At 36.5% G+C, this 24,630-nt stretch overlaps 2 protein-coding genes across 2 annotated transcripts; both read right to left on the reverse strand.

Annotated features, from left to right (window-relative positions):
- Positions 1-290: 290 nt before the first annotated feature.
- On the reverse strand, positions 291-3,299 carry fabp2 (fatty acid binding protein 2, intestinal). Its single transcript, XM_087783905.1, has 4 exons — positions 3,051-3,299; positions 1,445-1,617; positions 1,218-1,325; positions 291-477 (listed from the first exon to the last, which is right to left on the reverse strand). Exons 1-4 carry the CDS (start codon positions 3,115-3,117, stop codon positions 427-429), a joined length of 399 nt encoding a protein of 132 aa, XP_087640031.1. The 5' UTR covers positions 3,118-3,299; the 3' UTR covers positions 291-426.
- Positions 3,300-4,576: 1,277 nt separating this feature from the next.
- gucy1b1 (guanylate cyclase 1 soluble subunit beta 1) lies at positions 4,577-24,170 on the reverse strand. The gene is made up of 13 exons (XM_087806675.1): positions 24,060-24,170; positions 23,763-23,836; positions 22,202-22,302; positions 21,999-22,117; positions 19,222-19,419; positions 18,879-19,109; positions 16,453-16,569; positions 15,025-15,158; positions 14,020-14,217; positions 12,564-12,801; positions 8,023-8,163; positions 5,211-5,365; positions 4,577-5,153 (listed from the first exon to the last, which is right to left on the reverse strand). The coding sequence occupies exons 1-13, from the start codon at positions 24,060-24,062 to the stop codon at positions 5,030-5,032; spliced, it is 1,833 nt and encodes a 610-aa protein (XP_087662801.1). The 5' UTR covers positions 24,063-24,170; the 3' UTR covers positions 4,577-5,029.
- Positions 24,171-24,630: the final 460 nt, after the last annotated feature.

The raw sequence follows: 24,630 nt of genomic DNA on the forward strand, positions 1-24,630 counted from the left end.
CATTAATTCAAAATTCCCGTGGTAATAAAGTCCGTACGTTTGTTTTGGATTTCAGGTTTACTTTGTGAATACAAATGATTGATCTGTGACACAAAAAAAGTCTAATCTTGCAGATAAGTAACAATCTTGAGTCACAGAGTTTCTCCATTTTAACTTTAACCTAAAGGATGTTTTTGTGTTAGCTAATGGCTATTAGCGCTAGCTGCAGAGGTTGATCAATAGAATGACTCAGCGCTTTTTTTTTTTAACCAGGCGCAAAGTGACATGAACAAAAGACACTTTTCAAAAGATTCTTTTCTTTCTTTTTTTATTAAGAAAAAAAGGGTATACAAGTCGTTTAAAAAAAACTTTATTAGTGCTGGTGTTTGATAAACTTGCAGTGCATTGTTGTTGTTGGCAGTACTTTCGCCTGGAGCTTGTTTTTTTTTAACCTCTCTTGAAAATCCTCTTGGCGTCGACTCCGTCGTAGCTGTAGGTCTGTTGAGAGAACGACACAAAAATCATAAATCAAAGGTTGACACTAAAAGTCCAAAGAGTGTGAAAAATGCAACTAGGAATGACCTTCAATTCTGACCAATTGATGTAAAAAAAGGCTTAATATTAGTTTATTAAATAATAAACTATATTCACTTTATTTAAAATAAAAAAAAAAAAGGTAGAAAAGTTGATGAAAAAAATGTTTGAGTGATGTGTCTGAAGGAAGACACAAAATGGGTCGAAAGGGAAGTTGTATCAGGATATCGTGATACTGTAGTAACAAGGATATATGTGTAGTATTGTTGTGTACTTGACTCTGGTGTCGCAGAATTTACAGACCTCATGACCACGTAACTGCTTTTGTTTTGAAACCAAAACATGTCCAAACATCAACTTAAAAAAAATAAAATAAATGCAGGATTGTATCCTCTTGTCCTCAGTAATCCCAGGTATTTCAGGGATTTCCTATAGAGGACGTAATGACTGCTGCCATCTGGAGGCCGTAAGTAAAATCGCAACTTAAAAATGAAGAAACACTGTATATTTTAATTTTAATTGTAAATTTAAAAAAAAAATGGATACAGTGCTGTTGAATATCAATTAAGTATTGTGATATTTCAGCTTATTTGTATTTTCTCTGTACTGTGTCTCACTGACCTAAGTACAAAATACTTAAACCAGGTCTGCAGCCGTAGTTGCGTCTCTTATCATGTTGTATTATATGGTTACAAACTGCTCACCTGCACGAGTTCGTCTCCCTGCATGACTCTGGTGGTGGTGAGTTGTTTGCCGTTGTCCTTGCGCTTGAAGTCCCCGTTCATCACGTCTCCGTCCATAGTCCAGGATCCCTGGGTCACCATCATATCGGGAGTTATTCGGCAGATACGAGCGATAACGCCGATAAGATGACGTCACAAAAGGTCGACCGGCTCTAACTCAAGGTCAGGTCAAATGTCGCTCCACTCACAGAAAGCTCGGTCCCGTCGGCCAGGCTGTACTCGAAGGCCACGCCCAGAGTGAAGTCCATCTCCAGGGTGCGGAAGTTGCTGCTCTCCTTCACGTGGAACTTGTCTCCGGTTTGTTCCAGGATGATCTTGAGGTTGTCGTGAGACGCCAGCTTCCTCTTCACCATGTTGATCCCTGCGGACGGAGGACGTTTGACCCTGAGCCGAAGGTCGAACGTTCAAACTTTTCTTTCTTTCTTTTCTTTTTGAATTATTCAATTCAATAATTATATTTGAACATTTTCACGATCAAAATAAACAATGAAAATAAATCAATATAATCATTTTTTTAATCAAATTATTCCCCTTAAAATTCCTTCACCGCTTAAAAAAACCGTATTTTAATAGAATAATGAAAATAAAAATGTTAAGTTCAATCATTAAATATTCAGATGACACGAATACACTTCCATACAAGATAAAAATACGTGTTAATGTTCATGTGGTCGTGACCATAATTGAGTGTTTAATACAAGACAAGGAAACTTACAAAAAGCTTGATTCGGGACAAAGATAGAAAACAGTTTTTGTTATGAAGAAGCAGGTTTACAAACACAGAGATTGTTAAGTTGGATTCAAACCTCAATAATTAAAATTGCTGCTTATCGAAGGTTCTGTAAACATTTTAAAAGTAACACGGTCGTTACTGGATGAAATGTGACTTTATTTAAATGTGTATTAAGTAAAAAAAATGTTGATGATTTAGCAGAATAAAAGCAGAGGAACCCACCAGTTTATATAAACCGATTTAAAAAAACAAAAACTGGCCCAAATGACATCAGAGGACGAATGTTATGATAAAGTGATGACAGAATTGCAGGAAAAGTTGGGAAAGGAAGTTGCAGGATGACGGGAATAGTTAAAAAGCAGGATTTATAAGAACTAAAATAGATAAATTAATAGAGATACAAACATACAAAAACAAGCTTGAGCAGGGAATTCATGAAGGATAAGGAAGAAATGAAATGAAAGGGTTGGATGTGAAGAAATATAATATGATCAACTTTATTTTGGATAATATAACAAACTATACAAAAAAAGGAAATGCATGTTATAATATTTTTTTAAATTGTATATATATATATATATATATATATATATATATATATATATGTGTGTGTGTGTGTGTGTCACAGTACAGATTGGAATCCAGTAGGATCTGGAATCCTACAAGTACAGATTGGAATTCCATGATTTAGTATTTTCCAAAACATTTTGATGTAATCTGAATTTCTTTTTTTGAATTGGAGATAATCCTGGTAGAATTCCCATTTTTTTTAGGACGGATTTGAATTCCAATATTCAGATCCCAATACAGTAGTAGGATTCCAATCTTTCCTAGTAGAGATTGTAATCCTACTACTGTATTGAATTTACTAGTAGAATCTGGAATTCTACTAGTACAGATTGGAATTTCAATCTGGACCAGTAGGAATCCAATCTGTTCTGTGACATAAATATATATATATATATATATATATATATATATATATATATATATATAAATGAGTTACTAACTGACATGCAAGTAGATTAGATGTTTCTTATTCTAACTCGGTTGCCACTTGCCCATTTGCTCCATGAACTTCTCGTAGTTCTCATTGCGGTCGATCTTCCAGGTGCCGTTGAAGGTCATGGTGGAGGTCAAGCGGACGACTCTGCAGCTGAAGGAGTGTCTGAGCGAGCGGGTTGTTGCTGCTGCTTCATATATAAAGCCGCGGCTCTTATCAGCGCCCGACGATCAGACCTGCTGATGTGGCAACTTCTAGGACCATGGGTGAGATCCCGGGTAAGAACGGAGGTTAGATTCAATCCAGGCTTGATATGTTGAACTCTTCCTGGTTCTGTGCTTGTTTACTCAGGGCGTGTGTGTTGGTTCAACATCTCTCAACACGTGTGATCGTATAAACATGTGTGATGGTATAAACATGTGCTACGTTTGAGGTGTTGAGATTCTTCAGTCATTTCTTCTGAATTACAGATTTTTTTTAATTTATTTCAATATTCTTTTTATTTCAATTCCTTCAAGAAAAAGGCCAAAAAATTAGTTAATACAAGATAAATGCCCCAAATTAATTAATACAATTAATAAAATCTTTTGTTGGCACCAACATTTAAAAAGTGAGTTTTATTACGGTAAGAGAGTGAGTAAATAATATGCTGTAAATCCTATCAGAAGCCATGTTGAACTTCACCGGCGATGATAGCAAACCTTTGATAAGATAAAGATTAATACTAAACAGGTCATATTCTGTGTCGTCCGCTCACCACTGGTTCTGACGCCTGCTGGGAACTTGCAATGCAAAGACGAGAGTTTCACCGATTTATAATTGGAATTGTTCTCCTCAAGAAAATGACTTTTATTCACTCTATCCCTTCTTTTATCAAACTTTCCCTCGCCTGTCGGTTCGAGCTTCATCTCTTATCTCTTATCGCCGAGAACGTCTCCTCCAATGATGGCTGAACTCTGGACAAACTCGCTCAGGGACGGAGATAAAAGATGCGTTTTCATCGTTGATCATAAAGATTTTAAAGCGGATAAATGTTCTTAAACTGAAAAAAAAAAAAAAAAGTGGGTGAAAAGGTTGTAAGTCAAAGTCTAGCCCTAACGTTGCCTCATTGTTCTTGATAGCTTAGATGCCGTTGATGTGTTTTATCAACATTTAACAGATTTTAATTGAACACAAGTTCAAGGTTAGTCATTAGAAATAAAGTCTATTTCTTAACTAAAGCAAGAAATATGGAATAATAATGTATAAATAATGTTTAGCTTCCTCATGCTAGCCGATCAGAAAACACTGTTTCTGCCAAAATACTTGCTTTCTCTCTTTTTTTTGTCCTTATTTTACTGTAATAATAACCGTTTGTTGACTTTAAATTTAAAATAATCGTCATAAAGGCAAAAGCGGTAGGAAATGAATAAACATGTAACGTAGTTTTATGTTTCACCACCAGGGGGCGGACTTACTACACGCGAATCTGTTGTCACTCGATTCAAACACAAACGGATCATTTATTTCTTTATTTACTATTCAAACGAAAACAATACAAGACTAGCAGCACAGTTATTAAATAAAAGCGTGGACTAAAAAAGTGAAAAGCAAAAAAAAAAGTGATCCAAAATTGCACACAATATAATGTCTAATATTATTAAAAGATTTAAATCTTAAGAGTTTCCACATTTAAAGTGATTTAAATTAAATAATAAGAAAGATTAAAAAGTGCTAACACGAGTAATTAGATTCTTCTAATTTGTTTTTAAAATACTATATAATATTTTATTTTTTATCATTTTAAAATTATATATTTAATTCTATATTTCACAGAGAATTTTAACAAACACAATAAATACGTGAAAATGGAGACGAAGCGAACACTCACTAATAAATGTATTTAAGTGAAAGAAATGAAAATGTGCTCAAGTTAAGCTGAGGAGTGAGAGGAGACATAAATAAACATCTACTCTTTATATTCAAAATATCTACGTCGTCTGAACAAGATGGCGGCGGCGTCTCGGTTTGTTCCTGCCGGAGAGTCTCTGGTCGGAATCAGTCGCTGGGTTTCCTGGACAGAAACCACACCTTCATCGGGTCCTTCTTCCCTTTCATGGACACGGGACCTCGGAACTCCAGATGGAACTGCGGGTCGGCGTTCTCTGGCGACTGCAAACACCTGCAGAGGACACGTTTTCCTGTAATACCTCAACTCACCACAAGGAGGTTCTCTCACCTGTAGGTGTATTCCGAAACATTGATTTTCCCTTTGACTCCCGTGGTTTCAGTCCTGCTGGTGAGGTTGACCGTGTTCCCGAAGAGGCAGTATCTGGGCATCCTCTGACCTATGACCCCCGTCACCACCTCACCCGTGTGGATCCCGATCGTGATCTAAAGAAATAGACTCGCAGGTGATTTTTGTGTTTCAAATAACAAGGAAGACCGAAAGGTTTTGGATCTTATTGCAGCTTTTGAAACATTTTTTTTCAAGAATTGAATGTGTTTGAATCACGTCATTCACTAAATATATAATATATTCAAATGTTTAATTTATTTTTATTGAAAAATTAATTGACTATTTGTATAGTAAAAGCTTTAATCTGGTATTTGTTTTAATAATTTAATGTAAAATTCGAATATTTTCGAAATGAATTAAATCTTTTTTACACATAGAGTTGGATATTCTAATTCAGAAAAATTATTCTGAAATAAATTTAAATAATTTTAAATTCTTTAAATAAATTGAATTTGAATTTGAATTTCAAAATTTCAACATTTTGAGAATTTCAAAATTTCTTTTTTTGATGTTCTCATTCAAAACAAGTTTTCTAAATTCAACATTTGTTAATAAAAGGCATTTTAAATTCAATATAAAAATGTTGGTGAAAAAAGTATCATAAGTTGCAAATAGCTGAAAATTTACTGTAGCCATTGAATCATTGATGTTAGTTACTGTGCCTTTTTATATTGAATTAAAAAAGCTTTGAATTTAAAAAATATGGAATTTAGAAAATGTATTTTCAAAAACTCAACATTTAAATGATAAATTCTAAACTATTTATAAATTATATGTTAAAAGTATGTCCACAAATAGAGTTATATAAATAAAAAAGGTTGTTTTTCAGCTCGGCAGATATAAAAATAGAAACAAACACCATAAAGGGATGAAAGCAGCTCAAGAAGAAGGTGTAAGATTCGGTGGGTGTTTTCTGCCTTTTATTTCTCCTGCAGAATCACTCGCCACCAAAAAAAAAGCATCTTCAGACTTTGAGTCGATGTGAAAAAAAAACAAACGATCTGGAGTATGTGAAGCAGCGGAGAAATGTACACTCCAGAGCTGGAGCGCTCGTCGTTGTCAGCTCGGAGACAAACGAGGCTCTATTTTTAGCTCCGGGGTCATGAGATGATTTGAGTCTGTTTCTGCAAAACTAAACCTCGCTCGTCTCCGTTGATGCCGCGTCCCCAAAATAAACAGCTCTTTGTTAAGCAGACACCACTTTCCAGAGCGCAGGTCTCAACAGCCGTGAATACAATAACAATCCACAGCAGTCCGTCAAACAAAACGTCTGCTGCTCTTCATCCAACGTGCCTGTTGGCGTGTGCTAGTAGCGTGTGCTAGTAGCGTGTGCTAGTAGCGTGTGCAACCGTCGACCCAAACTCAATCTTCAACCGTTCAATAGGGTCGAATCGATAGGGATTTGAATCATCATCGTGATTGATCAATAACTAGGACATCGCCATATTTGTTTCAGAAATTAAATTTAGAAAAATTTTCTTCGTTTGTGTTGCAATTATACTACCGACCGCTAGATGGCAGCAGTCATTACGTCCACCACAGCTAAACAAAAACAGTGTCTCAAATCGCATACTTCTCCAAGTATACTAGAAGTTAGTATGCATCAGGATAGTGTACATACTAACTAGTCACTAATTCTCCACAGATAGTATGCCTCAAATCAAACTCTGCTGCTACACACTAACAGGAAATGACACGACAGCTTCTTCTTCTACTACTATTTAACGATGGTTTCAACCAGCTGTTTGAACGCTATCGACACCTGCTGGCAGCACGTTTTGCAAGTTTGGAAGAAGAAATTAAGAAAAAATATGAGAAAGTAAAGTGTTTTCCCCGTTATCAGCACCGAAGACGTGTCATCCTCCTACTGTTGGCTGAAAATGCACCTGTAAGTATATATATATATATATATATATATATATATATATATATATATATATATAACGTAACTTCTTTTTACAACATCAACGTTACTAAGAAGGCGGCTATTTAGGGTAGAAAGTGTCCATTGATCCATACTCATGCAGTGTTTCAAATCGCATACTTGCGCATCTTAATGATGTTGTAAACGGAAGTTACGTCATATATATAAATATATATACTTACAGGTGCATTTTCAGCCAATAGTAGGAGGATGACACGTCTTCGCTGCTGATACCGATACTGATAGATATCTCGTGAATATTTCGTTTCTGATATTTTTTCTTTATTTCGTCTTCCAAACTTGCAAAACGTGCTGCCAGCAGGTGGCGATAGCGTTTCTACAGCTGGTTGCAACCATCGTTAAATAGTAGTAGAAGAAGAAGCTGTCGAGTCATTTCCTGTTAGTGTGTAGCAGCAGAGTTTGATTTGAAACATACTATCTGTGGAGAATTAGTTACTAGTTAGTACGTACACTATCTTGATGCATACTAACTTCTAGTATACTAAGAGAAGTATGCAATTTGAGACACAGCATCAGTTTTGTGGGCGTTTTTAGTACGACAATTGAGTGTGCATGGTGCACTACATTTCGCATACTAGGAATTGAGACGCACTTATGCACTAAAAATACTAACTTTAAGTTCACAAGTATGTGATTTTTGAGACACAGCTCAATGCAATGACTGAGGACAAGAGGATGCAGTCGAAACTACTATAGTATTGCTATACAGCATATCACAATATATCGCTGTGATCGTATCGCCAGATTTCTACCAATCCATAACGAGGGATTGGAACCATCATCATCAAGTATAGTTCAGAGACTGACCTGCACAGGTTTGTCCTCCACCTTGACCTGTCCGGCGATCTCCAGCATGTCCAGCGCGAGGTGACAGATCGACTTGGCGTGATGTGTGCACGGCTCCGGCAGACCGCTCACCGTCATGTACTTGTCGCCCACCGTCTCCACCTGTGGACATGAAGGAGACAAAAATATTCTATGAATCGTTTGTCTTTCTTTGACGCAACGGGCAGAACCGCCGTCGAAACAGGAAGTACAGCACAAGCGTTTAAAACTAGACGAGAGAAATATAATGAGTGTGTTCGGTGAAGGAGTATATTCAAGATACAGTAGATTATGCCTCAGAGAATGAAAAGACTATGTCAAAACTTGGGGCCTCATGTACTAAGAGGTTGTAGGTTAAAAAAAACGGGCAGACCTACTTTTCCAGGTCAAAGTTCATATGTATCAACGAGGAAAAGAGTGTTAAAAACGTCCTTATTTACTGCTCAGATGCACGTCAGCCTCACTACGATATGTATCGATAAAAAATTAACAAAAACACAAATGGATATTAAATTATTCACAAACATATAAATATGTTCTCATTCACCAAACCGATAATCTGTATTTATTGGGACAACATTGATCGTTTTATACTTAATATTTTAATCCTCTATTTCACGCTATTCGGGAAAAATGTAGACATTATAAGCTTGTTTTTAATAATAAAACGAACAAAATGATCAGCGTCTGATCGCTTCAAGTCTTTCTCCACGAGAGTCACAGACGTTCTTGTGAAACAACATCTCGTTCTTTCAAACTGAAGCTGCAGAATGAAAGCAGCTAAAGCCGGTTTCCCTGATGTGATCACGTGATCAGATCTCACACTTATATAAATACAATATTAAATTATAAATGTAATAAGAATTTGTGTCGTGTCACACATTAATATGAAGCTCAAGACGATCAGACCATCTTCTCATCATCATCAACACTCAGCGCCTCTAAGTTACTGATTTACAGTTTTATTCTTGTTAAACTCCATTTTAAGATGTTTCAAATAAGGCCCTGATCGTCTCTGGAAATAAATATTTGCATTAATAACCCTGTATGTTAAATATAAACGTTTACACCGGATCATGTCCGCAATAATTTTAATTTAAATTGAAAGAATATAAACTGTTAAGTAAAAATTCATGTTTTCATTCGTTTTTTTCTGATCGCAGAGACAAAGATCACGAATTTGGTTCATTTTAATATGATTTAAATATGTAAATGAGGGCGTGGAAAGGGGAACAAGTCTGCGATTAATTCCATGTGGATTTGGATAAACAAAGAAAAGTGCTTGTATTTGTTTGCACGAGCAGATTCATACATCTGAATATTTGCAAGTTTGAGTTACAGACGAGTAGTTTTGAAGTATTTGGATGTTTTTAAGTTTGACTTTTAGGACGAAGGCAACTGAGCTCCAGTCGCTACATTAAAATGAACAAACATTTTTGTCTAAAAAAAACAAATCCCAACCTTCAGTCGACACGAGGGTGAGTAGAAAACGAGTTGGGATTTTTGTGTGAACTATGGGTTTAACCCTGTGTACGAGAAGTTCGGTGAATCCATGCATCAAATGGAGTTTTTACTTTAAATACACAAACCGAAACGTAAACATTTGAACATCGGCTCGTCAGGCATGCGGGGGAAAAGAGTGTTAAAAACATCCTTATTTACTGCTCAGATGCACGTCAGCCTCACTACGATCAGTATCGATAAAAAATTAACAAACACAAAAATGGACATTAAATTATTCACAAACATATAAATATGTTCTCATTCACCAAACCGATAATCTGTATTTATTGGGACAACATTGATCGTTATATACTTAATATTTGAATCCTCTATTTCACGCTATTCGGGAAAAATGTAGACATTATAAGCTTGTTTTTAATAATAAAACGAACAAAATGATCAGCGTGTGATCGCTTCAAGTCTTTCTCCACGAGAGTCACAGACGTTCTTGTGAAACAACATCTCGTTCTTTCAAACTGAAGCTGCAGAATGAAAGCAGCTAAAGCCAGTTTCCCTGATGTGATCACGTGATCAGATCTCTTTGAAAATCACACTTATATAAATACAATATTAATTCATAAATGTAATAAGAATTTGTGTTGCGTCACACATTAATATGAAGCTCAAGACGATCAGACCATCTTCTCATCATCATCAATACTCACTATAGTGCTAGTTACTGATTTACAGTTTTATTCTTGTTAAACTCCATTTTAAGATGTTTCAAATAAGGCCCTGATCGTCTCTGGAAATAAATATTTGCATTAATAACCCTGTATGTTAAATATAAACGTTTACACCGGATCATGTCCGCAATCATTTAAATTGAAATTGAAAGAAAATAAACTGTTAAGTAAAAATTCATGTTTTCATTAGTTTTTTTCTGATCGCAGAGACAAAGATCACGAATTTGGTTCATTTTAATATGATTTAAATATGTAAATGAGGGCGTGGAAAGGGGAACAAGTCTGCGATTAATTCCATGTGGATTTGGATAAACAAAGAAAAGTGCTTGTATTTGTTTGCAGGAGCAGATTCATACATCTGAATATTTGCAAGTTACAGACGAGTAGTTTTGAAGTATTTGGATGTTTTTAAGTTCGACTTTTAGGACGAAGACAACTGAGCTCCAGTCGCTACATTAAAATGAACAAACATTTTTGTCTAAAAAAAAACAAATCTGACCAACCTTCAGTCGACAAGAGGGTGAGTAGAAAACGAGTTGGGATTTTTGTGTGAACTATGGGTTTAACCCTGTGTACGAGAAGTTCGGTGAATCCATGCATCAAATGGAGTTTTTCCTTTAAATACACAAACCGAAACGTAAACATTTGAACATCGGCTCGTCAGGCATGCGAGGGAAAAGAGTGTTAAAAACGTCCTTATTTACTGCTCGGATGCACGTCAGCCTCACTACGATCAGTATCGATAAAAAATTAACAAACACACAAATGGATATTAAATTATTCACAAACATATAAATATGTTCTCATTCACCAAACCGATGATCTGTATTTATTGGGACAACATTGATCGTTTTATACTTAATATTTTAATCCTCTATTTCACGCTATTCGGGAAAAATGTAGACATTATAAGCTTGTTTTTAATAAAAAAACGAACAAAATGATCAGCGTCTGATCGCTTCAAGTCTTTCTCCACGAGAGTCACAGACGTTCTTTTGAAACAACATCTCGTTCTTTCAAACTGAAGCTGCAGAATGAAAGCAGCTAAAGCCGGTTTCCCTGATGTGATCACGTGATCAGATCTCTTTGAAAATCACACTTATATAAATACAATATTAATTCATAAATGTAATAAGAATTTGTGTCGTGTCACACATTAATATGAAGCTCAGACGATCAGACCATCTTCTCATCATCATCAATACTCACTATAGTGCTAGTTACTGATTTACAGTTTTATTCTTGTTAAACTCCATTTTAAGATGTTTCAAATAAGGCCCTGATCGTCTCTGGAAATAAAATATTTGCATTAATAACCCTGTATGTTAAATATAAACGTTTACACCGGATCATGTCCGCAATAATTTAAATTTAAATTGAAAGAAAATAAACTGTTAGGTAAAAATTCATGTTTTCATTCGTTTTTTTCTGATCGCAGAGACAAAGATCACGAATTTGGTTCATTTTAATATGATTTAAATATGTAAATGAGGGCGTGGAAAGGGGAACAAGTCTGCGATTAATTCCATGTGGATTTGGATAAACAAAGAAAAGTGCTTATATTTGTTTGCACGAGCAGATTCATACATCTGAATATTTGCAAGTTTGAGTTACAGACGAGTAGTTTTGAAGTATTTGGATGTTTTTAAGTTCGACTTTTAGGACGAAGGCAACTGAGCTCCAGTCGCTACATTAAAATGAACAAACATTTTTGTCTAAAAAAAACAAATCCCAACCTTCAGTCGACACGAGGGTGAGTAGAAAACGAGTTGGGATTTTTGTGTGAACTATGGGTTTAACCCTGTGTACGAGAAGTTCGGTGAATCCATGCATCAAATGGAGTTTTTCCTTTAAATACACAAACCGAAACGTAAACATTTGAACATCGGCTCGTCAGGCATGCGGGGGCCTCCGCCCGAGATCGGCTGAAAACACTGGGACCACCAGGCCATTCAGCCTTTAGAGTAAATATTACTTCTTTTGTCGACCCGCTGGATGAGGCTGACTCACTGGGTCTGTTTGACATCTCAAAGTGCATTCTTTCCTGAAAGCAGTGCGTGTAAATCTGCCACCGGAGCTCCATAAAATAGTCCCTGAGTAAAACCATGTTGTGTTTACACTCTTCAAATGGGGGGAAAAGACACAACTGGAGATATAAATTACCTCTTATATCCTTGTCGGTGTGTTACCGTGAAATGTTAAATCAGCAGCGTCACCGCCGCGTTTTTTTCATTTTCGCCCTCGACGGCAGGAAATGGAACTTTTTTTTTTAGATTTGCGGATCCTCTCCACGCAAACACGCCATTGGTTGCCGACAGCTTTCTGGCCGCTCACCTTGTATACATAAGGGTTCTTCCGTGAGTCCGTCAGGATGTCGAAGCGAGTGTAAACATCGTTGAGCAGGTTGACTATCTTGATGGCGCCCTCGGCCGAGGCGTGCTTGCTGCAGAAGGCGTTGAATCCCACGATGCCGCTGAACAGGATGGTCAGGTTGTCGTAGCGTTTGGCCGGGACCGGACGCTTGTGGCGCAGCTCGTTGGCGACGGATGGCGGCAGGACGGAATAGAGAAGCCTGAGTGGAGGGAGAAGGAATAGACGCTGAAATACGTCTCATTAAAAAACAAGAGAATGAGATACAGGTGCAGACTCTGTAGGGACTTAAACGAAAGTGGACGAGCATTTTTTATTTTATTCCTCCCCGAGGACATTTTGGTCATTTTCTCTGCGTACGCTACGTTGGGTTTGGGGAGTGTGGTGTTTCTATGGCAACGGTAAAATCATGGCGGTCTCGAAATACCTCCTGTGATGCAGACAATTTGACGGCTGATGAAACGTACAGAACGGGGGAAGAAGGAAAACCTCACGTTCCCAAGAAATGTTTTTTTTTCCCGGAGACACGACATCTCGTGTCACAAATAGATGGTTTAAGACGAGATTATTTAGTGCAGAATACAGATTTGCAATCACCGGTAAGAGGCGAGAGGTGAGAAGAGAACACAGAAAAGATAATAGTGCAGGTGTGATGGTGGAGGAATTTCACGAGAGGATGAAGACGGTGAAGAGTTCCTATTATAGGCGACGCCCGTGTCGTGAGTGTGAAGCTCCTGAAGGAATCATCTGGTGTAGTAACAGATCCATGCTTAACATAATAAATATGATCATGTGAATGGTTCTAGTTGCTTATTAACAAATGTATTTTGTATTTATTATTCATTTATATTTCAACTTAATTATTTTTTATTCTTATATATATATATAAATCCCTCAAAACATTATGTAAATTAAATAAATGTTTTGAAAAAAACATTATTTTAAATTAAATAAATAAAAATGTAACTTTTTTAGCTAAATAAATGTCATGACAAAGCTATTTTCTCCTTTTTTCTTTGGGTTTTGTTCCATCTTTTTGCTTGACGGCCCCTTACAACATTCACAGAATCTAATGACGACCCCTGAACTCATGGCAAACCGAAGACTGGAAGCAGAGAATTATTTAAAATTGTCAGATGCTTCTAGAATAATCTGATCATTTACTGTATACAGCATTGATTATGAAGTTAAGATGATCTAAAATAATCCCATACATCCATCAAAACATCAATTAAATTGTAAAAAAGAGTTGAGCTTGTGGCCCAGTCTCCTCATGATATGACCTCTGGTGACCCCACCCGACCAATTGAGTTTAATTGAAATAATATTTACAATAGACTGAAAACCTACTTATTTTAAATTATGTTTCTTCTACACCTTTTCCCTTTGAAATCGTGGTTTAAAAAAAAAAAGATCAGACCTGTCCGTCTTCTTCTTCTCGTCCTCCAGGGCTCGAAGGGTGTGCTGCAGACGGTCGGTCAGGATCTCCAGCTCCTGGGTCAGTTTGTACTCCTCGCGGAACTGCTCGCCCAGCAACACCAGGTCACGCGTGGCGTCGTGCAGAGGGATGTCGCTGAGGTACAGACCCCTTCTGGTCAGGTCGTCCAGGTTCATCACGCTGGGAGAGAGAAAGGTCAGCAAACCTGGCCAATCCCTATTCATTGCCCAGTATCCAGTGACACAGTTTACATATATGAGGCGAGAATATAGAGCTTTTGGCAACAGTCGTGAGAAAAATAAAGTCGATTAGAGACTTATTAGGTAATATTTCGTTGATATAATTTTATTTTATTTTTAATGTTTCAAGCTACAACATTGCCTATTACACAAATGAGCTTTTTTTTTTAATTTGTGAATGCTTTATTCAATTTTTAATACATAATATATAGCAAGGATAATTAAATTGAAAGTGAGTGCTCGAGACCTCGGCTCCTGGAAGGTGATCTGCTCTTTGTGATGTCACCTAAAGAAACATGACATGGTGGTATTTATTTTTTATTATTTACTCAGTATGTATCAAGTTAAATAATGGTTTAAATCACTTGATAGTATATATAGTATATATTTATATATATTGAAAGAGGCTGCAGGTCATTTTAAACCTCACAGTTCAAGGGGTCAAACTGTAGACACTCAAGTTCATTAATTAAAGTAATAGTAAATGTTATTATTTATGTTATCTGAACGATCAATTTATAATTCACACCAGTTTTTGCGTCACATGAATAGTGAGTCTTATATTGGGTATGGAAAAAACTATTGCAAATCAAAGTTAATCGTGAAATGTGATGCAGTTTTGTATTGAAAATACAGTAAGACAAAAATAACATTAACATTTAAATATATATATACATTTTAACAGTGGAATATTTGAATGAAGTAGCAGCTGCTGATTAATGGAGAACTCACACTTGGGTGGACTCACCTGGGGGAGCAGAGAAAGAGGATGTTCTCCGCCTCTGGCAAGTAAATCATCTGTCCCTTCAATCTGAGGCAGCTGATCTCCACCCCCGTCAGTTCGTCCTCGTTCTCCACCGTCTCCACGTTCAGCAGGCCCTCCTTCCAGGATTAAACCTTCATGAATATTTCACCTTCGGTCCTGAACTTTCCTGCTCAAATATTCTCGACTCTGCTTCTGTAGTTTTCAATCTTTTCTGTCTCCGTTTGCAAACAATGTTCAATTGATAATGGAAGCAAGTGTCACGGTGGATTTAAAATACAAAACTTATTCCCCTTTTGTAACAAAGCATTAAGATACTGGTACTACCACCTTTTTTTGTTGATTCGATTGTGTGGTACAAATAAATGTACTTTCGTTTGAACAAATGTAACGATAAGAAGATCACTAGAAAGAGTGCACTTCGAGAAGAAAATACAGTGTGAATGCTGAGCATGCTGTGCTGTGGAAGTAGAAGTGGAATTATTGGTAGTATTAGTAGTAGTGGAAGTAGTAGTTAAAGTAGAAGAAGTGGAATTAGTAGTAGAAGTAGAAGTAGTATTAGTAGTAAAAGTAGAATTAGTAGTTAAAGTAGAAGAAGTATAATTAGTTTAATAAAAGGAGAAATAGTAGAAAAGTAAAAGTAGTAGTAGAATAAGTAGTAAACATGGAAGTAGTAGTAGAAGTAGTAGTTAAAGTAGAAGAAGTGGAATTAGTAGTAAAATTAGAAGTAGTAGTAGTATTAGTAGTAGTAGTGAAAGTAGTAGTAGAATAAGTAGTAAAAGTAGTAGTAGTAGTAGTAGAATTAAAAGTAAATGTAGAAGTAGTAGTAGTATTAGTAGTAGTAGTGAAAGTAGTAGTAGAATAGTAGTAAAAGTAGTAGTAGTAGTAGTAGTGGAATTAGTAGTTAAAGTAGAAGAAGTGGAATTAGTAGTACAATTTGAAGTAGTAGAAAAATAAAAGTAGTAGTAGTAGAATTAGGATTAAATGTAGAGTAGTAGTAGTAGAAGTAGTAGTGGAATTAGTAGTAAAAGTATAAGTAGTAGGTCAAAGTGGAAGGAGTTGAAACATGAGTTGAAGATTTTTCAAATTGAAATAAATGGGGTAGAAAAAGAGTAAAAAAAAGAAAGCGTGGAAGAGATAAAAGAAAGCTAGACCATAGCCTTCCCAGCATTCACTCAATCAGTTTCATTTAAGACGAGAATTAGTCATAGTTTTCTCGATAATAACCACTTAACCCTTGAGTCGTCTCCGGGTCGAGGTGAACGACCTCTGCATTTTCTTTCATGCAAGCCAAGGAGGTCGTTCACCTCGACCCGGAGACGACTCAAGGGTCAAAGGTTAGTCACATGAGAATCTGCTTGATTATAACCATTGTTTGGAGGAAACATGGTCACACGAGTGTACCCGACTCACCATGCTGCGTAGAACAAAGACGGTGTTGATGTGGGACAGGATGCCGTGGAAGCTGAAGTCGATGTGAGGACGGACCAGAGAGAAGACGGACGGGAGGATGCAGGCGCCGGGCTGGAGCTGCAGGAGATGTTTCACCAAACCGTCTCAAACATCTGATCACAACTTCTTTTCATTCTTGGACGTCTCTGTACAATTGTTGGCTTAAACTTAAACACTGACATATCAAAGGATTAACATGAACATTCATCGGCTTTGATTTTGAAAAAAAAAGAGCAGATTTTCTCTGAAATAAGCGTGTGACTCTTGACTAGTGAACAACTCTAGAACTAATCTTCTGTTTTACAATCTTCATTCCATATAAATAATGCTAAAACACAAACTCACACAAAGTGTCTAAAAGCTATGAGACACATACATACAGAACAACATCATCGGCATACAATCAAACAAGCTTAGATACAAATACATCTTGTTGTAACCAGTCATGAGCTCTTGCTGATTCAGCATTATAGTGAAATGTATTTTTTTTTTCCACGTCATCCTATTGTATTTTTACTTTCTTATATCTGAACGTCGGCCCGTGAATATAATCCTGACATTCAACCGGTCCGTGGTCCGAGAAAGGTTGGGGAGCCTTGGTTTAGACAAATAAAGCATGGTGCAAAAATAAACTATTTATACAGATTATAAATGCATTTCACTAATTGAGATTAATTACGGTATAAAGCATGACTCATAATACTCTTAAACTATTAGTGGATCCTCAGTTAGTATTAAAAAACACATGTATTTAAAGGGCAACCAATGTGAAAACCCAAATCTGTTGATTCACTCTCATGTTTCAAATGTTTAACCCTTTCTATAAAGTTCTCCCCCGTCTGAAATCTCGGCGAACGAGAGGTTACGAGAGGGGAGTCCATTATGACGTAACAATGGCTTCATTCCTCCTCCAGCCGGCTGTGATCACGGCTTGGTCATGTAAAAGTAGTTGTAGAATAAGTAGTAAAAGTAGAAGTAGTAGTAGTATTAGTAGTAGAAGTAGAAGAAGTGGAATTTGTTTTAAAAAAGTAGAAGAAGTGGAATTAGTAGTCAAATTAGAAGTAGTAGAAAAGTAAAAGTAGTAGTAGAATTAGAAGTAAATGTAGAAGTAGTAGTAGTATTAGTAGTAGTAGTGACAGTAGTAGTAGTATAAGTAGTAAAAGTATAAGTAGTAGTAGTAGTAGTAGTAGTGGAACTAGTAGTTAAAGTAGTAGAAAAAAAAAGTAGTAGTAGTAGTAATACTGTCAAATTATTAGTGCATCCTCAATTATTATTTAAAAAAAATACATGTATTTAAAGGGCAACTAATGTGAAAAGCAAAATCTGTTGATTCCGCCCATGTTTCAAATGTTTAACCCTTCCTATAAAGTTCTCCCCCTCGCCTGAAATCTTGGCGAACGAGAGGTTACGAGAGTGGAGTCCATTATGACGTAACAATGGCTTCATTCCTCCTCCAGCCGGCTGTGATCACGGCTTGGTCATGTAAAAGTAGTTGTAGAATTAGTAGTAAAAGTAGAAGTAGTAGTAGTATTAGTAGTAGAAGTGGAATTAGTAGTTAAAGTAGAAGAAGTGGAATTAGTTTTAAAAAAGTATAAATAGTAGAAAAGTAAAAGTAGTAGTAGAATTAGAAGTAAATGTAGAAGTAGTAGTAGTATTAGTAGTAGTATTGAAAGTAGTAGTAGAATAAGTAGTAAAAGTAGAAGTAGTAGTGGAATTAGTAGTTAAAGTAGAAGAAGTGGAATTAGTAGTAAAATTAGAAGTAGTAGAAAAATAAAAGTAGTAGTAGTAGTAGTAGTCTCAAATTATTAGTACATCCTCAATTATTATTAAAAAAAATACATGTATTTAACGGGCAACCAATGTAAAAACCCAAATCTCTTGATTCACTCTCATGTTTCAAATGTTTAAGTCTTCCTATAAAGGTCTCCCCCGTCTGAAATCTCAGCGAACGAGAGGTTACGAGAGCGGAGTCCATTATGACGTAACAATGGCTTCACTCCTCTTTCAGCCAGCTGTAATCACGCCTCGCTTTGTTTATACAACGAGTCCCTTGGCAGTGGAGACTTCCTTGATGGAATATAGGCGCCGACCAACCTTGATGCTTGACCAATCACAGCAGAGTGGGTGTGGTTATGATAAACGACAACATAAGTGATTTCAGTGGGCGGGGCTTAAGATCATTTTCTAATGTAAATACTTGAATGAAAATATAGTTTTGTACAAACAGTCGCTGATGATACAATAGAGTCCGACATCTTTTTTGAGACACACTTAAATCAAAACTCTAGTTTCCCTTCAAAGCTCTTACAGGCCACAGGAAATGACTGTTTGGGCCCCGGGGCCCTGGAGTCTCACACCTTAAAGCTAAGATAAGAAAGGGTTTGCACCTGAGGTAGGACGCGACAGATGGCGTTCCCGCACTGGGTGAGCATCAGGTCTCTGTCGAACATGAGGTGGAAGGGAAAGGCCTTGCAGAAGGTGTACGGGCTGATCCGGGTCTCCTGTGTGCCGTTCTCCTCGAAACCGTCCAGATCCTCGTAGAAGGCCTCCTCCTCCGAGTCCTTCTCCTCGATCAGGAACTTGATGTGGTCGCACTCCTCGCTTTTGGGCTGGATCATCTTGAAAGGAAATCATTGAATCATATTCTTTATTTTACAGCTCAATCTCAAATAAGCGTCTGGATAAAACTAGATTAATTATTTAACTTTAAGGTCTTTTGCGTCTACGGACCTTCATCTCGATCTCGGTGCCGTGGATCTGCTGAGCGACCGTCTTGATGATGCCGATGACGATGTCCTGCAGTCCTTCTCGCTCCGAGTAATAGTGAAGGATCAAGTTGTTTCCCTTCTCGGCGTCGGTGCAGCGGAACGAGGGCGCCCTCATCCCCGGGTAGATGGTGCCCAGGTGGTCGTGCAGAGCGTCCAGGTTCTGGCGACGGAAGTGCATCGTGTCACGGAAAGAAAAAAATTAATCTTGGCGGCATCGCGTGTAAAAAAACTAAAATGTTTCCACTTCCGTTAAGACGGCGACACGAAGAGTTTCAAATGAAATGATGTTAGTGGCGCTGAGGTACAAATATGAAGCATGTCATCGTTTTTATGAATACAATTATTTGTTATTATTATTATTTTCTTCAATATTTTTGGTGTTGAAACAGTTTAGAAAATGCATTCATTAATTATTGGAATTAAAGTTTTAAAAAACATTTAATTTTGAAAAGATTGTATATTTTTTTTATCTAAAATGATTAATAAAGGGATTATTTGATTCAATTATTAAATAAAAAAATATTATGCTCAAAAAATATTAAACATTTTAAAGAATCTTTAGGTGCACGATACAGGGGCAACGATATGATATATTTCTCACTGTCAGAACAAGGGTATATTTGTAGTATTGTTGAGTACTTGACTCTGGTGTTGCAGAATTTACAGACCACATGACTCTTGATGAAGTCGTAACTACTTTCATTTGTTTTGAAACCAAAATATGTCCAAACATCAGATTTGAAAGCTGCTGGAGTCGACTGCATCCTCTCATGCTCAGTCATCTCCAGGATCTCTCATATTTCCTTTAGCTACAGAGGCTTTAATGACTGCTGCCATCTAGAGGATCGATGTTTAATTTCAACATAAAAATGAACTTAAATGTTAATTAGGGATGTGTATTGGCAAGAATATGACGATATGAAACATATCTCGATACATGTTCAGGGTTCGAAATTTCACCGCGGCAACCACAGTACCTCCACATACTGAAAAATGTACCCACGTTTACAGCAACAGCTTTTAATTGGTTAATAAATACTGGTAGCGTTGTTGTTTCGTCGCATGAACATAATAAAATCGTCCCGACTTGACTGTTATTTAGCATTTTTAACTGTTCAATATCTAACGGTAAAAGGTAAACAACATGGGTGTCAAAGGTCAACTGAGGACGGAAACAGCCGAGCGAGTGATACACTCATTACATCAGCATCTTGAAGTAGGTAAAGGTGTCTGGTGAATTTTGGTCAGGCATTGAACTTTAAAAATGCCAAGCAAGGAAAGGGTAAAAAAAAAGAATAGACGAGAAATTACAGGCTGTTGGGAAAAATGTAGCAAAATACACAACTTTTTTAGGTAAGTTTATTTCTCTGTTAAATGCAGTGCTAAAAGTATTTAGTGGTTTGTTTGCCCCCGAAACTCGCCAGTTCCTAAACTTGTCGATGTTGCCATGTGTGTGTTTATTTTAATTCGTGGCTCTCAGCGACCAAGTGTGTAACATACGTGGATTTGTATACTTTTTGTAAACATTGAATACAAGCCGCTAATGAAAACGATATTATTGATATAATGACTGATTAACCAAATCTCATGACTCATTTTACTTTTACATGTAATCCAGTCATTTATAATCTTTTAATTCTCATGACTTTAACATGTATGTCAGGTGATTATTTATTCAGAGCATTTTATTTAAGTTTGTGAACATTTGTTATAATACATATTTGTTATAAATGAATAATTACTAGCAGTAGAAGCACAAGATGTGAATGCATAGCTTAGATGCTAAAATGACATTATGTCGAACCCGAGTGCATTATTTAAAAATGCTATTGAATTATTTGTTGTGAGTAAAATAAATGTGTTGAAAATAGCATGATATATATATATATATATACACACATTTGCTTTGGCGCCCCTACTTCAAAATAAATGTTTGCCTTGGGGCCCTTAAATTTATGCTCTTCTTTAAGGCAACACTTGCCTTGACCTTAAAAAGTTTATATTCGAAGCCTGCATGTATACTTCACATAGATACGATATTTTGCAATTCTGTAGTAACAACAATATATTGATTCTTTTAAAGATACACCACTTTTTTCTGGCTTTTACAGCAAAGAAATGAGCAAATACTTTCTCTAATCAAATGTGAAGGTGCTTGTAGAAAAGTGCTTCTCAAAAAATGTACAAAAAATTTACATTAACAAGTTTGTGGAAATCAAATTTAGCGTAGATGTCACATGGAACTCAGCGCTAACAGCCTTTATTCAACCAGTATTAAACTCTACTTATTGTATGAGTCAGATTCCAATGATAAAGTCAACATTAACACCAACAAGAACGTTTGTTATTGTTGACTTTCATGCGTCGACTGAACGTTTCTCTCGTCTCTACAGAACAGGAAAGTTAACGGCTTCGTTTTGTTTGGTCTTTCTTGTTTCTTCGATCGGCTCATATTCTGTGTCGTGATTCGTCTTTAGACATTTAATAAAGTTAGTGTCGGCAGCGCAAAAATATATATATTTTTAAATATATATTTTTTAAAATATGGTTACAGCGCTATTGAATATTGATACAGTATCGTGAATAAAAATATTGCGATATATCGTTAAATCGATATTTTCTAACACCCTTTATGATAATCATAAATAAAAAAATAAAAACAATAGCAGGATATTGAAGTAAATCTATATTTTCCTAAAGGCCTTAGATTTCCATCTTTAAAGTAAAATTCAAGTTCACCTGCAGGAACTCACGAACATTGGACCCCAGCACTCTCAGGATGGTGTCATATCCAGACTCCTGGCAAAATTCGAAAAACATCTTCCCGAACATCTGCAGGATATCTCCGGCGTCGATCTCTGCGTTTGTAAGAATAAAAGAACAGAAATATCATTCGAAAAATCATTATTTGTTGATCCGTAGAGTAAAAAAGAAAAACTTACTGAGGACTTTACTGGCAGCTGCGACCAGGTCGTAAGTTTTCGTGTCATCGTATATAATCCTGACGAGAAACTGACCCTCGATGTCCAGTTGAGCTTCTCGTCTGTAAACACAAGATGTTATCGACGGAAGCGTAAAAAAAAAAAAAACACGGTCTCTGGACATTTTTAGGAAAAAGCCATTTCGGTAAAGATGGAGTCACCGACCCTTAAATAGAGCCTGATTTATTGACCGGCCATTCCAGGAGCTTTTTAAGAAGATCAGGTTTGAAAGTTTCCAACATTGGAAGTAATTAAAAATCAAGACTGTATGAACACGAGGTCGTGTTGTTACAAACTATTGTTCGTCGCACGGATGATTAGTTTCTCATTTCGCTGTGAGCTGGGAAAACAAACATGATCTACAACTCTGTCCGGAGAAGCCGTTAAAATAAAAACAGCTGGATCAACAAACTGGTGAGGGGAGGATCTGAGCTCCACATGAAGCAGTCGCTCGTGTTTGGAACTGACGTGATGAATCGCTGCTTAAATCCACTTTTACTTTGATAACCTTTTTTTTTTTTAAAGTGCAGATGCTGCCAGTTTCTGCTACAAAACTATATTTCAGACCGGGGCCACGTCTGGGTCAGCAGAGATTTGACAAAAATAATAATAATAATTGATTAAATTCTGCTTTATTCCTCTACAGCAGGGCCAAAAGGCGTCCCCTTGACTGTATTTGTGTGGCCCTCTTGAGGTCGAAAGATCATGTAGAAACCAACTACTTAGAAATGATTTATTTTACTCAATGCTAGTCTCTAAATACGACTTAAACGTTTTTTGTTTTAGCACTTTTCCTCTCTTATCTTTGGATACATGTAAAACATTTAGTAAATGCTTTAATATCAGATAGGAAGTTGTAAATAAATACAATAAAATACTGTTATTATACTGCAATTGATTGTAATTTATACTCTGTTTATTTAATGTATTATTTTGCTATTATCTTTGTTCAAGCTTTTCCTTGATTTTCTGGAACTCCTGTTGTGTTATCAGTTTTATCTTGATCTTTAAAATATATACTTTATTGAATATTGTTTTGATTGTTTAAGCGCTTTGTGACCCAGGTCTGGAAAAGCGCTATACAAATAAAAATTACTTACTTACTTACTTATATTATTTTATTGTTGTTTTTTTTTGATGGCCCCTAACAACAGTCTGTATAAAATGTGGCCCCTGAACAAAGATCACATCCACTTTCAAAAGTATGATGACTTCACGTTTACTATGGTATGTAGTAAAAGATTAGAAGGCTAAAAAAAAAAGCAAACTAAAAGAGGGAATCCTCCTTTTGAAGATATAATATTTGTTTATGATTATTTTAATTTGAAAGATAAGAGACATTCAACCTAACATAACAAGTCTAGTATAAAAAAGAAAATAATATAAATGGAAAATCTATTTTAAAAGCCATCGTATGATTATTTAAACAGAGCCAAGAGTGAGAACAACATCTGTACATGAGATGAGTTGTGTGTCAAACATCTCTTCACATCCAAGTGTAAACACAGGAGCAGGAACTCACTTGATGTCCTCCCACACTTCCGGACCGTAGTTCCTCAGAACCAGCAGCTCCAAGGCGTGATTGACAAATCCATACTGGAAAATAAACCCAGGAAAAAACACATAAACAGACGCATTAATTCCTGAGGAAATGTAGAGTTTGTTCGTGATGTCATTCCATCCATGAAGATTCCACCTGTTCTCCTGGAAACACTGACTATCGTGTAGCATTCAGCGCGCTAACAGGAAATAGCTAAACGTCCTCGACCAGCAGAAAAACACCATAAACACAGAAATAATAGTGTTTATTAATACGTACCATGATAGAGGCTGTTTTTTCCTTTATCTTCGTTTTAAGGCAGAAAGAGCGACGCGACCGTCATCGTTTGCTGCAGATGCTTCAGACCTGCCTTCGTGCAGCGACTCGTCGTCGGCAGCCTCAGAAAATCAGCGCCGACCAATGGCGTGCGGAGAAGGCGTGTGACGTCGTTGGGTGTCGACCAATGAGAGATGAGTGTTGGCATCGCCACTAATGACGGAGACAGTGAACTCGTGCAGAAGCGATGACATAATAAGAGTTTTATTATGAAAAACTAATAATAAATAAAGCTTTAAACAAATTAAATAACATTTCATAATTTTAAATAAATAAACACAAATTATATAATACCACCATCATCATCTTCACCATCATCATCTTCATCATCACCATCTTCTTCACCATCCTCATCATCAACATCTTCATCATCACCATCATCATCTTCATCATCACCATCTTCTTCACCATCATCATCATCATCTTCTTCACCATCATCATCTTCATCATCACCATCATCATCTTCTTCACCATCATCATCATCTTCCTCACCAACATCATCATCATCTTCCTC

Source organism: Callionymus lyra, chromosome 1 (assembly GCF_982586985.1).
Source record: "Callionymus lyra chromosome 1, fCalLyr1.hap1.1, whole genome shotgun sequence".
NCBI classification, from domain to species: Eukaryota; Metazoa; Chordata; class Actinopteri; order Syngnathiformes; family Callionymidae; genus Callionymus; species Callionymus lyra.

Excerpts from the sequence above, each read along its gene's own strand:
- fabp2 (XM_087783905.1), bottom strand. The coding sequence starts at position 3,117 with ATGACCTTCAACGGCACCTGGAAGATCGACCGCAATGAGAACTACGAG. Across the intron at positions 1,618-3,050 it reads GAAGTTCATGGAGCAAATGG|GGATCAACATGGTGAAGAGG; the intron begins GCAAGTGGCAAC and ends CTCCGTCCGCAG. Across the intron at positions 1,326-1,444 it reads CCGACGGGACCGAGCTTTCT|GGATCCTGGACTATGGACGG; the intron begins GTGAGTGGAGCG and ends ATGGTGACCCAG.
- gucy1b1 (XM_087806675.1), bottom strand. Across the intron at positions 15,159-16,452 it reads TCTTTGTTCTACGCAGCATG|GAGGGCCTGCTGAACGTGGA; the intron begins GTGAGTCGGGTA and ends TAATCCTGGAAG. Across the intron at positions 8,164-12,563 it reads AGAACCCTTATGTATACAAG|GTGGAGACGGTGGGCGACAA; the intron begins GTGAGCGGCCAG and ends TCATGTCCACAG.